The following is a 15,823-nucleotide window of genomic DNA, read 5'->3' on the forward strand; positions in this document are numbered from 1 at the left end:
ACTGTTAAAGAACCACAAACAAACAAAACAAATTAACACTAAATACAAACAACAAATTTTTGCGGGTTTGAAACTCCAAACTGACAATGACTTTGCGTCAATTCAACTGCGCAGTAGGCGAATACGCTATCAACTTCCGTCCCCCTCGCTTAATGCACAAACGAGTTATAATTTGTATTATTGTTACCTCCTGATACTTGTTCTTTTTCCTCATTGACTTAACCTGTGTGACAGACTGACATATATAACCCAGACGACAAGTGTTACCTTTCAGTCAGCTGATCTTGACAGTTCACTCTATTAAATTTTTCTTGATTAACAATTAATTATTTGAGTAGCAGTGATCGATTATATAGAGACAAGTAAACCGCCGGTTAATTGAAAATCCGGACAATGGCCACGCTGCTACGAACCTTGACCGAAACAGCGGTGATTAACAAATGCCCAAAAGTAAGCTGAAAGCCGTCACCGTAAAACAGCATTACATAAACCGTATTATTTTTAGATACTAGGAACGGCGGCAAACAACCGTTGGGGCCCCCAAACCCAACAGAAACGTAATCTGAACGTGCACGAGCACATCAGTTACACGCTGCTGAAAGATGCTGGAATAACGGTGCCGAATTTCGGGGTGGCCAAAACCAAACAGGAAGCGCGCCAAATTGCCGAAAAATTAAACACCAAAGACCTGGTGCTCAAGGCTCAGGTGCTGGCAGGTGGTCGTGGCAAGGGCAGCTTCAAGAACGGCCTGAAAGGGGGCGTCAGGATGGTTTATTCGTGAGTAGTTTACTGGGTCAAAGATCAATTTCGGCTGTGATTGTCTAGTAGTGATAAGTGGTGTTTTTAAACATTTTTATCAGGCAAAAATGTAAATTTTCAGGCCTGACGAAGCAGAAGACATTGCAGGCCAAATGTTGGGACAGTATTTGGTCACGAAACAAACTGGTGAAAAGGGACGGATTTGTAATGCTGTTATGGTTGCCGAACGTAAATTTCCTAGAAAGGAATTCTATTTTGCTGTAATGATGGAGAGGGCTTTTGCTGTAAGTGCTTTAAAAACTGATAAAAACTTTGTGAGTGTTTCATTCATTGCAGGGACCTGTAATAATTGCGTCATCACAAGGAGGAGTCAATATTGAAGAGGTGGCGGCGGAAAATCCCAACGCCATTTTGTACGAGCCGGTAGATGTCACTAAAGGTCTGACCAAGGAACAGGCGGAAAAAGTGGCAATTAAAGTAGGCCTGGAGTCGCAAAAAGACAAAACGGCCGACATGCTGCTCAGAATGTACGATTTATTTGTCAAGAAAGATGCTCTACTCATTGAAATCAATCCTTACGCTGAAGATGCCGGAGAAAAATGTAGGGTTAAGTTTGTTCCAGTTTTAGTTTCTGATTTTTTTTTTTTAATTTAGATTTCTCTTTGGACGCTAAATTTCGTTTCGACGACAACGCCCAGTTTAGACAGAAAGAATTGTTTGCTTTAAGAGACTGGACTCAGGAAGACGAGAAGGAAGTGGCCGCGGCAAAAGTACACGGTTGCCACTTGTTGACTTAATAAAGTGTTTCCTTAATGATGTCGCTTCTAGTTTGACTTGAACTACATCGCGTTGGACGGCAACATCGGATGCATGGTAAACGGAGCCGGATTGGCCATGGCCACTATGGACATTATTTCCTTGCACGGCGGTTCTCCGGCCAATTTTTTGGACGTGGGCGGTGGCGCTACCGCGTCAGCTGTCAAGGAAGCTTTTAAAATCATCACCTCAGACCCTAAGGTACAATTGTGATTGGTCAAATTCGGACCAATTACAAACTAGATTTTTTCTAGGTGCACGCAATTCTGGTGAACATCTTCGGTGGTATTATGCGGTGTGACGTAATAGCCGAGGGAATTATCGCGGCTGCGAAGGAATTGAGCCTGAAAATGCCGATCGTGTGCCGTTTGCAAGGAACTAACGTGGACGATGCCAAAGTGCTGATTGCCAGTTCCGGTCTTAAGATTTTGCCGGTGGACAATTTGGACGAGGCCGCCCGATTGGTTGTCAAATTGTCAAACATTGTCAGTTTGGCCAGGGATGCCAAATTGGACATAAACTTCGAAATGCCCCTATAAATGAGTATTAAATAATCGCAAAATAGATTCCTGCAATCCATTCAATATTAATGTGTTTTTCTAGGTAATAATTATTATTATTGTATTATTTATTAAAGCTGTTCGGGTTAATCATATTATTTTTGTAAATATTTATTCGATTAGTATATACACTTGGGTTGAGTGGAATTATACAAATAATCTCGTCTAAAAGCTGTTTGCACTAAAAACAAGTATAAACTCTATGTACATGTATTTGTTTAATAAATAAATATTTATTTGTTGGAATTTACGGTTACTGGTAATTTCTTTTATATGTACCCTAATACCCCCCCATTCTTATAAGAATATAAGAAAAAACGCCATTATAAAGAGGATAAAAAATACTGTAAATAAGTGTATAAATTTAAAAATAAACAAGTTCCAAGTGGAAATCAGTGTCACATTTTGACATCTGTTTGTATTTAATATATTTATTTAACTAGGACACTCTGTACTATATTAGTATTGCACTGTGTAGATAACCCGGCGAAGGTTACCGGCATTATCCGAACAACAACAGAAGCTGCGGTGTCCGAGTGGTTAAGGAGATGGACTTGAAATCCATTGGGCTTTGCCCGCACAGGTTCGAATCCTGTCCGCAGCGACACTTTTTTTTATTTTTATTTTTGGATACTTTTGGAAATCTGCTCTATCTTTTATTTCCTATGGCATTTTGACGTAACTTGTCAAATAAGGGAGTAAAATATTTGATTTTATGGTGAAGGAACTTTGACGCCTTCTAGCGGCCAAACGGTGTGATCAATCAACTCGTGGGGGGATACTTTTGGAAAGCTTTAAATCTGCTCTATCTTTTGTTTTCTTTGACATTTTGACGTAACTTGTCAAATAAGGGAGTAATTTAGGATCAAAGCAGCAGGTGTCAAAAACTATGTGATTTTATGGTGAAGGAACTTTGACGCCCTCTAGCGGCCAAACAGTGTGATCAATCAATTCATGGAGGGACACTTTTGGAAAGCTTGAAATCTGCTCTATCTTTTGTTTTCTCTGACATTTTCACGTAACTTGTCAAATAAGGGAGTAATTTAGGGTCAAAGCAGCGTGTGTCACAAAATATGTGATTTTATGGTGAAGGAACTTTGACGCCCTCTAGCGGCCAAACAGTGTTATGAATCAACTCATGGAGGGACACTTTTGGAAAGCTTGAAATCTGCTCTATCTTTTATTTTCTTTGACATTTTGACGTAACTTGTCAAATAAGGGAGTAATTTAGGGACAAAGCAGCAAGTGTCAAAAAATATGTTATTTTATGGTAAAGGAGCTTTGACGCCCTCTAGCGGTCAAACAGTGCTATCAATCAATTCATGGAGGGACACTTTTGGAAAGCTTGAAATCTGCTCTATCTTTTGTTTTCTCTGACATTTTCACGTAACTTGTCAAATAAGGGAGTAATTTAGGGTCAAAGCAGCGTGTGTCACAAAATATGTGATTTTATGGTGAAGGAACTTTGACGCCCTCTAGCGGCCAAACAGTGTTATGAATCAACTCATGGAGGGACACTTTTGGAAAGCTTGAAATCTGCTCTATCTTTTATTTTCTTTGACATTTTGACGTAACTTGTCAAATAAGGGAGTAATTTAGGGACAAAGCAGCAAGTGTCAAAAAATATGTTATTTTATGGTAAAGGAGCTTTGACGCCCTCTAGCGGTCAAACAGTGCTATCAATCAATTCATGGAGGGACACTTTTGGAAAGCTTGAAATCTGCTCTATCTTTTGTTTTCTCTGACATTTTCACGTAACTTGTCAAATAAGGGAGAAATTTAGGATCAAAGCAGCAGGTGTTAAATACTATGTGATTTTATGGTAAAGGAGCTTTGACGCCCTCTAGCGGTCAAACGGTGTGCTCAATCAACTCGTGTTGGGACTCTTTTGGAAAGCTTGAAATCTACTCTATCTTTTGTTTTCTATGACATTTTGACGTAACTTGTCAAATAAGGGAGTAATTTAGGGACAAAGCAGCAAGTGTCAAAAAATATGTTATTTTATGGTAAAGGAGCTTTGACGCCCTCTAGCGGTCAAACAGTGCTATCAATCAATTCATGGAGGGACACTTTTGGAAAGCTTGAAATCTGCTCTATCTTTTCTTTTCTCTGACATTTTGACGTAACTTGTCAAATAAGGGAGTAATTTAAAGTCAAAGCAGCAGGTGTCAAAAACTATGTGATTTTATGGTGAAGGAACTTTGACGCCTTCTAGCGGCCAAACGGTGTGATCAATCAAATTATGTGGTAATTGTTTTGGAAAGCTTGAAATCTGCTCTATCTTTTGTTTTCTATGACATTTTCACGTAACTTGTCAAATAAGGGAGTAATTTAGCATCAAACTATAAATTTTGTTTTAGTGCAGTCACTTGGTTAAAGCAGTGTAACTTACCAAATTAATAAGGGAGATTTATGAAAATGTTATACAATATTTTAGACACTTTGGGCTGTATATTGCGTAAAAAATGAAGCTTCTAAAAACCAAATGGGTTTGAGCATCAAATACCAAAAAATCAGAAAAAAAATGTAAATATAGGTACATGAATTTTATTTGCTTTTTTCAGGGATTATATGAGTTAGATAAAGAGAGAAACATTAAAAACCATCCACTTTCTCCACCTTCTCCACTTTGTGGCCGCATTTGCGGCAAATCTCCTTCTCCACTTTCAGGTCGTTTATGGTTAAGTTCATTTGGTGATCCACCGATTTGGAACGATTGTGACGTCCCACTGGCTGGTCAAAATTGTCCCTTAAGGGCGAGTGAGATTCGCTGGTGTCATGGTCTGAAATCATCCAAATAATGGACGAAAACGGAAAAAAAATAATGAAAAAACTACCAGAAGAAGTGTCTTTCTCCTCAAACTCTCCCGAATCTTCCACCACTGGTAAATTGTTGCTTTCTGGTGTTGTTTCGATTCCATGGAACAGATCCAGACGAGAGTCCAAGGAAAACTGTTTTCCAGACATTAAAATTCCTTTGATTCTTCTTCTCATCGCTAAAACCACCAAAAAACTGAAGGAAATGACTAAATTTTTACTCAATAACATGTTAGCGCAGTTAATCAATGTTTTGATTCAAAAATTCACTCTGTGTATACATTTTGCGTACAAACACGTCATTTTCTCTCTGGGCTACAATCTGTCAAAAAAAACAACTCGATACCTGTCATAATAACCGAGTTATGGGGCTGTCAAAGTGACAATAGTAAGTGCAATAACTCAGTTAGTTGACACTTTGCGTAACAACGTGTTATTTGACAGTTTGTAGAGGACAGTCTAGGCTACAATTTGTCAAAAAAAACAACTCAATAAGTGTCAAAATAACCAAATTGTGAGCTGTCAAAGTAACTCGAATATTTTTTGAAAAATCTGAAAGTGACGTTTGGCTGTCAATTTGAACTGTCAATTTCACTTAGAAACGTCATATTTTACACTACCTGGACTGTCTTGGGCATCTTTTCTCAGTTTGATCGTTTTGGTAAACTGTTCCAGTACATCTCCCTGGTCATAGATGGCGGCAAACGAGGCGTTTACAATTTTTGGCGACATCGGCACGTTGGACAGCAACAAACTCGATCCAAAGTTTTCGTTTTTGTCCTTGATCTCTGAAATGTACAGAAAACCAGTCTGGGCGCCCTCTTGGGGCAATTAAGATAACTAAAACCTTTCTGCGATGACAGTTTCTGTCAAAAAACAACTCGTTTATTACCTCCCAAAGGAACTTTAGCCTTGTTAAGATACTTTTCTCTTTCTTGCAGTACATCATTGGCCACATTCACTATCTCTTTCCAATCTTTCACGATATGATCGAGGGTGGTTCTTGGTGACGTCACAGTGAATCGAATGACGTATTTTCCTTTTAAATTAGCCGGGACACAGTGGATGTTTCCTCGGGAATTTAACCTGAAAAATTGCACTTTCAGTGTGACTGTAGTACTTTCAACTGTAACCACCTTTTGCATAAGGTTTCCGTGATGAAATTTTCCCCCACCAAACGGAAAACGACCAAACCCAGATAACGTTTGGCGGGAATTTCAAATCTTGGGTCGTTTCTAACGAAATTTTCAAACTTTTCGGCCAGAAACACACCTTTTCTGATGTGTTCTTGCAGTCCTGTTATGCCGTAATTTCGGATCACAAACCATAACTTTAGGGAGCGAAACCGTTTACTTAATGGGATTTGCCAATGCTGAAATGTTTGGTTAGGTTTGTAGGTACAAGAAAATTGAGGTTAGGTTACCATGTAGTCGATTGCCAGACCGGAATATTCGTGAGTCAGATAGAGTGGGTTTACGTTGAATGCTCCGTGCAATGCGCTGCTGTTTTTCACCCTAAAATCGGTCGTTTTGGCAAAATTAATGATTTACACAATATTCTAGACACTCTGGGATAAATTGTGTTAAAAAATGGAGTTTCCTAACTTAAAAACTCAAGTTTTGGTGAATTTTCAAAGTTTCAAGATTAAAAACTGGCGGAATTGGTCAGTTTGGCAACATTGCCAACACTTTTGAATCATTTACAGAAATTTATCAGTCAGGCAAAAATGACTGAATTCTTGACAAACTCACCACATAGCGGTGCAATCAAAGTGTACCATCAACCATTTCGATGGATTGAAAGCGATCGAGTTGGCTTTTTCGATTCCTTTCAGCCACACCCGGTATTCCGGACAAATGAAAGCGGATCCGGCGTAGGCGGCATCCACGTGACACCATAACAGTTCGTTGTAGCACACCTCGCTGATTTCATCCAAATTGTCAAAAGCGCATGAGCCGGTAGTACCCAAAGTAGCGCAAACCTGAATTATAATACACAAATTTATGCCCGTAAATGAAAAGCCCTCTAGCGGCCAAACTCGGAAATCAACCAACCAACTTTTATATGTCGATGGAAAGCCCGTTTCATTAGCTTTCCATTGACATATAAAAGTCCTATGAAAGTGTTGGAAATAAGTGAGTTATTTGAGGTCAAAGCAACAACTGTCAAAGTTATTGGTCTGGAAAGGTTGCTTGAATTTAACGGCCTCTAGCGGCCAAACTGGGAAGTCAACCAACCAACTTTTATATGTCGATGGAAAGCCCGTTTCATTATCTTTCCATTGACATATAAAACTCCTATGAAAGTGTTGGAAATAAGTGAGTTATTCGAGGTTAAAGCAACAACTGTCAAAATTATTGGTCTGGTAAGGTTGCTTGAATTTAACGGCCTCTAGCGGCCAAACTGGGAAGTCAACCAACCAACTTTTATATGTCGATGGAAAGCCCGTTTCATTAGCTTTCCATCAACATACAAAAGTCCTATGAAAGTGTTGGAAATAAGTGAGTTATTTGAGGTCAAAGCAACAACTGTCAAAATGATTGGTCTGGAAAGGTTGCTTGACTTTAACGGCCTCTAGCGGCCAAACCCGGAAATCAACTAACCAACTTTTATATGTCGATGGAAAGCCCGTTTCATTAGCTTTCCATCAACATACAAAAGTCCTAAGAAAGTGTTGGAAATACGTGAGTTATTCGAGGTCAAAGCCACAACTGTCAAAATGATTGGTCTGTAAAGGTTGCTTAACTTTAACGACCTCTAGCGTCCAAACTGGGAAGTCAACCAACCAACTTTTATATGTCGATGGAAAGCCCGTTTCATTAGCTTTCCATTGACATATAAAAGTCCTATGAAAGTGTTGGACATAAGTGAGTTATTCGAGGTCAAAGCCACAACTGTCAAAATGATTGGTCTGGAAAGGTTGATTGACTTTAACGGCCTCTAGCGTCCAAACTGGGAAGTCAACCAACCAACTTTTATATGTCGATGGAAAGCCCGTTTCATTAGCTTTCCATTGACATATAAAAGTCCTATGAAAGTGTTGGACATAAGTGAGTTATTCGAGGTCAAAGCCACAACTGTCAAAATGATTGGTCTGGAAAGGTTGATTGACTTTAACGGCCTCTAGCGTCCAAACTGGGAAGTCAACCAACCAACTTTTATATGTCGATGGAAAGCCCGTTTCATTAGCTTTCCATCAACATACAAAAGTCCTAAGAAAGTGTTGGAAATACGTCAGTTATTCGAGGTCAAAGCAACAACTGTCAAAATGATTGGTCTGGAAAGGTTGCTTGACTTTAACGGCCTCTAGCGGCCAAACCCGGAAATCAACCAACCAACTTTTATATGTCGATGGAAAGCCCGTTTCATTAGCTTTCCATTGACATATAAAACTCCTATGAAAGTGTTGGAAATAAGTGAGTTATTTGAGGTCAAAGCAACAACTGTCAAAATTATTGGTGTGGTAAGGTTGCTTAGTTTTAACAGCTTCTAGCGGCCAAACTCGGAAATCAACCAACCAACTTTTATATGTCGATGGAAAGCCCGTTTCATTAGCTTTCCATCAACATATAAAACTCCTATGAAAGTGTTGGAAATAAGTGAGTTATTCGAGGTCAAAGCAACAACTGTCAAAATGATTGGTCTGGAAAGGTTGCTTGACTTTAACGGCCTCTAGCGGCCAAACCCGGAAATCAACCAACCAACTTTTATATGTCGATGGAAAGCCCGTTTCATTAGCTTTCCACTGACATATAAAACTTCTATGAAAGTGTTGGAAATAAGTGAGTTATTCGAGGTCAAAGCAACAACTGTCAAAATGATTGGTCTGGAAAGGTTGCTTGATTTTAACGGCCTCTAGCGGCCAAACTGGGAAATCAACCAACCAACTTTTATATGTCGATGGAAAGCTCGTTTCATTAGCTTTCCATTGACATATAAAAATCCTATAAAAGTGTTGGAAATAAGTGAGTTATTCGAGGTCAAAGCAACAACTGTCAAAATGATTGGTCTGGAAAGGTTGCTTGACTTTAACGGCCTCTAGCGGCCAAACCCGGAAATCAACCAACCAACTTTTATATGTCGATGGAAAGCCCGTTTCATTAGCTTTCCATTGACATATAAAAGTCCTATGAAAGTGTTGGAAATAAGTGAGTTATTCAAGGTCAAGGTAACAACTGTCAAAATTATTGGTCTGGTAAGGTTGCTTAGTTTTAACAGCTTCTAGCGGCCAAACTCGGAAATCAACTAACCAACTTTTATATGTCGATGGAAAGCCCGTTTCATTATCTTTCCATTGACATATAAAACTCCTATGAAAGTGTTGGAAATAAGTGAGTTATTTGAGGTCAAAGCAACAACTGTCAAAGTTATTGGTCTGGAAAGGTTGCTTGAATTTAACGGCCTCTAGCGGCCAAACTGGGAAGTCAACCAACCAACTTTTATATGTCGATGGAAAGCCCGTTTCATTAGCTTTCCACTGACATATAAAACTTCTATGAAAGTGTTGGAAATAAGTGAGTTATTCGAGGTCAAAGCAACAACTGTCAAAATGATTGGTCTGGAAAGGTTGCTTGACTTTAACGGCCTCTAGCGGCCAAACCCGGAAATCAACCAACCAACTTTTATATGTCGATGGAAAGCCCGTTTCATTAGCTTTCCATTGACATATAAAAGTCCTATGAAAGTGTTGGAAATAAGTGAGTTATTCAAGGTCAAGGTAACAACTGTCAAAATTATTGGTCTGGTAAGGTTGCTTAGTTTTAACAGCTTCTAGCGGCCAAACTCGGAAATCAACTAACCAACTTTTATATGTCGATGGAAAGCCCGTTTCATTATCTTTCCATTGACATATAAAACTCCTATGAAAGTGTTGGAAATAAGTGAGTTATTTGAGGTCAAAGCAACAACTGTCAAAGTTATTGGTCTGGAAAGGTTGCTTGAATTTAACGGCCTCTAGCGGCCAAACTGGGAAGTCAACCAACCAACTTTTATATGTCGATGGAAAGCCCGTTTCATTAGCTTTCCACTGACATATAAAACTTCTATGAAAGTGTTGGAAATAAGTGAGTTATTCGAGGTCAAAGCAACAACTGTCAAAATGATTGGTCTGGAAAGGTTGCTTGACTTGAACGCCCTCTAGCGGCCAAACCAATTTTCACTGTTTCAGTGTAAAGAAGAGATGATAAAGAACAGAAAGAAGAAAAAAAAACGAAATAAAAATCAAAGTAAAAAAAGAAGTAGAAGAAAATAAAGTGATAACGGAAGAGAGAAAGAAGAAAAGAAAAAAATGAAAAAAAAACAAAAATAAAGAACAGAAATAACAACAAAGTGAATGAAACAAAGAAGGACAGGAAAAAAGTAGAAAACACAAAATTGACAAACACGAGAAGGAAACGAAGTAAAAAAAGTAGAAAATAAGGTCCACACAAAGGTTGTAACTCCTTAAGGAGGCCCTTAATTGCAAAAACACCTAAATACAATCTTGTCGAGAATGAAATTGCCTACAACTTTTCTTATTTACATTTTTTTTGTAACTCTTCAAATAATGGAGATAAAAGTCATTTAATTTTCGGGATGACTGACGCTCTTTTCAACGTGTTTTCCATATTTTTTCGTTGCAATCGACTACAAAACCAATTTACAAAGTCAATTAAATCCACAAGGGATTTTCTGTGCGATATCTAAGCGGAAAGTTTCCCCAGAAAGAAGTAATTGGTCAAATCTCCTTTACGACGATTGAAAGGGTTTTAAATCCCTTGTTTGTAATTAATACTGTCGTCGCTTGATTTGCTTCGATGACTTATCTCTTTCCCCTTTTTACTCTCCATTTTCTTGGCAGTTTTCTAAGTTTAATTGGTTGAATTCCACAATAACGAAATATTAAACTTTCTTTATGTTTGACAACTAAAAACTTACCCAAAATGGTATCAACCCCAGTTCTCTATCCTCTCTAACGGCTTTCAACAGTCGATCACCTCTCATGGAGAAATTCTCGTCGCATTCAATGTATCTCAGTGTAACCAGACCAATCAGGGCAGCTTTCTCCACACTATTTTGCTAAAAAAATTGAAAACCACTCGGATTGGAGGAAATTGAGTGAATTTACCTGGAATGAGCTTGATCAGAACAGTAAGCCACCAATTTACCGTTGATTTCGTATTTTGTTGCGTCAGGATACAAGTTTTCGTACATTTTCAACGCCACAAATCGTCCGGCCAATAGGCTGATCAATGTGCATTCGCTGGATGTGGTCTACGAGTAAATTGACGTCAGAATGACGTAATTTGACAGTTGGTCAAATAATGGTTTAGCCAAATTGCGTCATCGTGACGTCAAAAACGCTCTGCTCGCTCCATAGAGCTTGAAAACGATGGCAACCAAACTTTTTGACTTACCTGAATCACTCCTCCGCCATCACCACTTTTCCTATGCAAAAAATCCTCGGGCAGACCAATCATCTTGCCCAGCCAGTTCATTACGACCATTTCGAGTTCGGTACAAACCGGACTGGACGCCTACGGAAAATTGTAAACGTCAAGAATTGACAGCTGTCAAAAAAAAAAACCATTTTGACCGCCCCCAGTCACCGCCTACTATACTAGAAGGTGCCTGTCAAAACCATCCAATATGGCGGGAATGGTGGTGACAGTTTGCGTTTGTTTGTGTTGTGGAAATTGAGTTTTTTGAGGATTAGATGAATTTTTACGGTTTAAAATCGCGACTTGAGGTTATTTGCGTAAGTTATTTTTGTTCATAAGTTTTTCAAGCCACATTGTAACAGCAATTCAGGAAAAAGCCCAACAGTGTCAGTTTTTTACCGGAACTAACTCAATAGAGGTTGAACACTTTGAAGTGGGATTATTTTACTCCAACACTATACTCAATGGTAAGTACCAGTGCTTTCTAGTACAGTAAACTTATTAGGTACTTGTTACATGCGCAGGTATGTGAGTTTTTTACAAAAATAATTTTGAATGTTCTTGGTAATAACATAAGAACCATTTACCAGTTTTTCTTGTATTGAACAGTGTTAGTTGTTTTAGGCTGGACTTGATTGTGTATAAAAAAGCTCTTTCTAATACATATCTGGATCAGGAATGAATCTTTTTTTGATTTTTCACTCACAACTTGCAATCAACCACACGAAAAAATTTAAAAAACTTATTTTTTACTGCATGTGAGATGCAACTGCATCAACCGCCATTAAAAGTGACATTTTAGGCTTTGTAGTATAGAGGGCGGTGCCCCAGTGGTCTCTGAAACTAAACCAGTTGAAACACAACTGATTGAAGTTGACATTTAACTCCACTTGTAGACATTTGACAGCTGTCAAATTTCAGGAGGTTACAGTATATACTAAATTGTGACAGCTGTCAAAAAAAAAAAAATTATTTCACCGCCTTCCGTTTTTCTGGGCAAATGGGGCTTAGTCAGTTGTATGAAACTAAGACAGTTGAAACATAACTGATTGAAGTTGACATTTACTCCACTTGTAGACAGTTAGCTGTCAAATTTGAGGAGGTTATAGTATATGTTGGAAGTGACAGTTGTCAAAAACATCACTCGAATCTTCTGGTTACAGCCAGAGTAATGGAAGTTCAAATTGACTTGTTTGAAACTAAAACATTTTATTAGTTAGTTAGTTGACCTGAATATCCATAACTGCTCTTGTAGACAGTTGACAGCTGTCAAATTTCAGACGGTTGACAGCTGTCAAATTTGAGAAGGTTATAGTATATGTTGGAAGTGACAGTTGTCAAAAATATCACTCAAATCTTTTGCCTACAGCCAAAGTGATGGGAGTTCATATTGACTTGTTTGAAACTAAAACGTTTTATTAGTTAGTTAGTTGACCTGAATATCCATAACTGCTCTTGTAGACAGTTGACAGCTGTCAAATTTCAGACGGTTCCAGTATATACTAAATTGTGACAGCTGTCAAAAAGAAAAAATCACTTTGACCGTCTCACGTTTTGCTGGAAACTAGGACAGTTAAGTGGACTGAAGGTTGACATTTAACTCCACTTAGTAGACAGTTGACAGCTGTCAAATTTCTAGGGGTTACGCTATCTGTCAAATAAATTACCCAAGTAAATCCCAAACAATTGATGGCGTTGCTCAGCATCTCTCCCAGCATGGAAGGGTAACTGTTCAAAGCAGGAAAATAGGCGTGCATGTGTGGACTTTGCCAATGAGTGACTCCGGGCATTATCACTCTGTCCACGTCCTTAAAAATGGCGTCCCACGATTCCCCTTTCACCGGAGCCGAACCGGGAATCAGCTCCCTGATAAATCCGGGTTTTTTGTCTGGAAACACTCGCCGTTCCCCTACGTTTTCCAGATAATCTGCGATGTAGTCCACTAGTTCTTTGCCTGCAAATTGGCGCAATTTTACTGTAAAAACTATAAATTCAGATCAAGCAGAACGTAAACGTCACTTTATAGTGTTCAATAACATGCAAATTTCAAACTTCAACGAACGATTTAGGTTTTTTTTTATGGAAAAAACAGCTAAAAATCAATTTCTCTCTCGGGTAATAAAGATTTAATTACCTTTTACAGTTCAGTGGTTTAATAAATCAGTTTTTCCTTGAGGATTAAATTGAGGCACTCAAAAGCATAATTTTCGAGCTGGCAACACTGTACAAACAAAAAACGCTCACGTGACTATAAAAAAAGTAGTTTGAATCGCAAAAACCAACTTTGAAGGCTGGCAACAATGTATTTGTCCAGCAAAACTCTTTAAACTGACTTGCAACTAGAAAATCAAACTTTTTCTGTCAAATTTCTATGATGGAAGCTAGAAAATGCTTACCTTTTACACGAAATTCGTCACTGTCCATGTTTCTGTAAATTTCAAAAAAATTTAACCGGAAAAATAACAAAAAACAAATTTGAAATTGGATTACCAATTGAAATTATGGATATTGCTACTGTATTAGTAGTAATCAATTTGATTAATACCTTTCTAGGTTTAGGAGGTAATCCAATTTGAAACCACCCTAATTTAGTGAAAATAACCGCAAAATTAATAAAAAAAAAATCACTTTACTTACATTTTTTGAGCACTAAAAACGAAAAAAGCTGCGAGAGAACAGACCAACGGAAGCCAAATAGTAAAACTGGAAGATGCAACAAGTTGCGCCAATTCCCCTTTTATATAAGGTTTCGTCGTCCCTACTAACAAGCTTTTATATCTAAATCCATTTGCAAAGTGATACAATTCCAATAAAGTAATTGAAACAAAAACGAGCCCTATAAAACTAGGAAAATAAGGCTAAATTTGCTTTAAAATCAACTGGGAAACATAACAGTTTGTATACAATTTTTTGTTTACAAAATTTAAACTTTTTTGTGTTAAAAGCTTCATTTTTGTCAAGAATAAATTGTGTAAAAGTTTCGTAAATCTCCCTTTCCAAATGTGAAAGTTACAGGGTGTTAAACAAGCGACTACACTAAATCAAAGTTTGAAAACTCGCTACCTTCATCGCTCTCTAAGTTGTGGAGCACAGTGATTTTGAAAATTTCCCACAAATTCAGTTTTTAAGTTAGAAACTTAATTTTTTCAACACAATTTAGCCCATAGTGTCTAAAATATTGTGTAAAATTTTCATAAATATTCCTTTTTAATCTTGGAAGTTGCACGGCTTCAACCAAGTAACTGCACCAAAACCAAGTTAATACGGAAATTTTGAAAATTCACCCTGCACGCAATTTTTAAGATTTTTTGTGTCAATCAACTCATGTGAGGATATTTTTGGAAAGCTTGAAATCTGCTCTATCTTTTGTTTTCTATGACATTTTGACCTAACTTGTCAAATAAAGGAGTAATTTAGGATCAAAGCAACAGGTGTCACAAAATATGTGATTTTCTGGTGAAGGAACTTTGACGCCCTCTAGCGGTCAAACGGTGTTATCAATCAACTCATGTGAGCATATTTCTGGAAAGCTTGAAGTCTGCTCTATCTTTAGTTTTCTCTGACATTTTGACGTAACTTGTCAAATAAGGGAGTAATTTAGGATCAAAGCAGCGTGTGTCACAAAATATGTGATTTTCTGGTGAAGGAACTTTGACGCCCTCTAGCGGCCAAACGGTGTTATTAATCAACTCATGTGACGATAGTTTTGGAAAGCTTGAAGTCTGCTTTATATTTTGTTTTCTATGACATTTTGACGTAACTTGTCAAATAAGGGAGTAATTTAGGATCAAAGCAGCGTGTGTCACAAAATATGTGATTTTCTGGTGAAGGAACTTTGACGCCCTCTAGCGGCCAAACGGTATTATTAATCAACTCATGTGATGATATTTCTGGAAAGCTTGAAATCTGCTCTATCTTTAGTTTTCTTTGACATTTTGACGTAACTTGTCAAATAAGGGAGTAATTTAGGATCAAAGCAACGTGTGTCACAAAATATGTGATTTTATGGTGAAGAAACTTTGACGCTCTCTAGCGGCCAAACGGTTTGATCAATCAACTCATGTAATGATATTTTTGGAAAGCTTGAAATCTGCTCTATCTTTAGTTTTCTATGACATTTTGACGTAACTTGTCAAATAAGGGAGTAATTTAGGATCAAAGCAGCGTGTGTCACAAAATATGTGATTTTCTGGTGGAGGAACTTTGACGCCCTCTAGCGGTCAAACGGTGTTATTAATCAACTCATGTGAGGATTGTTTTGGAAAGCTTGAAGTCTGCTCTATCTTTTGTTTTCTATGACATTTTGACGTAACTTGTCAAATAAGGGAGTAATTTAGGATCAAAGCAGCGTGTGTCACAAAATATGTGATTTTCTGGTGAAGGAACTTTGACGCCCTCTAGCGGCCAAACGGTATTATTAATCAACTCATGTGATGATATTTCTGGAAAGCT

At 37.9% G+C, this 15,823-nt stretch overlaps 2 protein-coding genes and 1 non-coding gene across 3 annotated transcripts; 2 read left to right on the top strand and 1 right to left on the bottom strand.

Annotated features, from left to right (window-relative positions):
* Positions 1-268: 268 nt before the first annotated feature.
* LOC145737993 (succinate--CoA ligase [ADP-forming] subunit beta, mitochondrial-like) lies at positions 269-2,381 on the top strand. Its single transcript, XM_081992852.1, has 7 exons — positions 269-450; positions 506-777; positions 881-1,043; positions 1,096-1,360; positions 1,414-1,529; positions 1,588-1,776; positions 1,830-2,381. Exons 1-7 carry the CDS (start codon positions 394-396, stop codon positions 2,112-2,114), a joined length of 1,347 nt encoding a protein of 448 aa, XP_081848978.1. The 5' UTR covers positions 269-393; the 3' UTR covers positions 2,115-2,381.
* Positions 2,382-2,657: 276 nt separating this feature from the next.
* On the top strand, positions 2,658-2,739 carry TRNAS-UGA (transfer RNA serine (anticodon UGA)). Its single transcript has one exon. It is a non-coding gene; the product is annotated as a tRNA-Ser (tRNA).
* Positions 2,740-4,666: 1,927 nt separating this feature from the next.
* On the bottom strand, positions 4,667-14,114 carry LOC145737821 (histidine decarboxylase-like). The gene is made up of 13 exons (XM_081992659.1): positions 14,009-14,114; positions 13,768-13,799; positions 13,039-13,325; positions 11,348-11,467; positions 11,059-11,204; positions 10,869-11,001; positions 6,704-6,933; positions 6,376-6,466; positions 6,089-6,324; positions 5,845-6,038; positions 5,573-5,740; positions 4,973-5,131; positions 4,667-4,918 (listed from the first exon to the last, which is right to left on the bottom strand). The coding sequence occupies exons 2-13, from the start codon at positions 13,793-13,795 to the stop codon at positions 4,731-4,733; spliced, it is 1,980 nt and encodes a 659-aa protein (XP_081848785.1). The 5' UTR covers positions 13,796-13,799; positions 14,009-14,114; the 3' UTR covers positions 4,667-4,730.
* Positions 14,115-15,823: the final 1,709 nt, after the last annotated feature.

This window comes from Ips typographus, linkage group LG14 (genome assembly GCF_016097725.1).
Source record: "Ips typographus isolate SLU linkage group LG14, UJ_Ityp_2.0, whole genome shotgun sequence".
In the NCBI taxonomy this organism is placed as follows: Eukaryota; Metazoa; Arthropoda; class Insecta; order Coleoptera; family Curculionidae; genus Ips; species Ips typographus.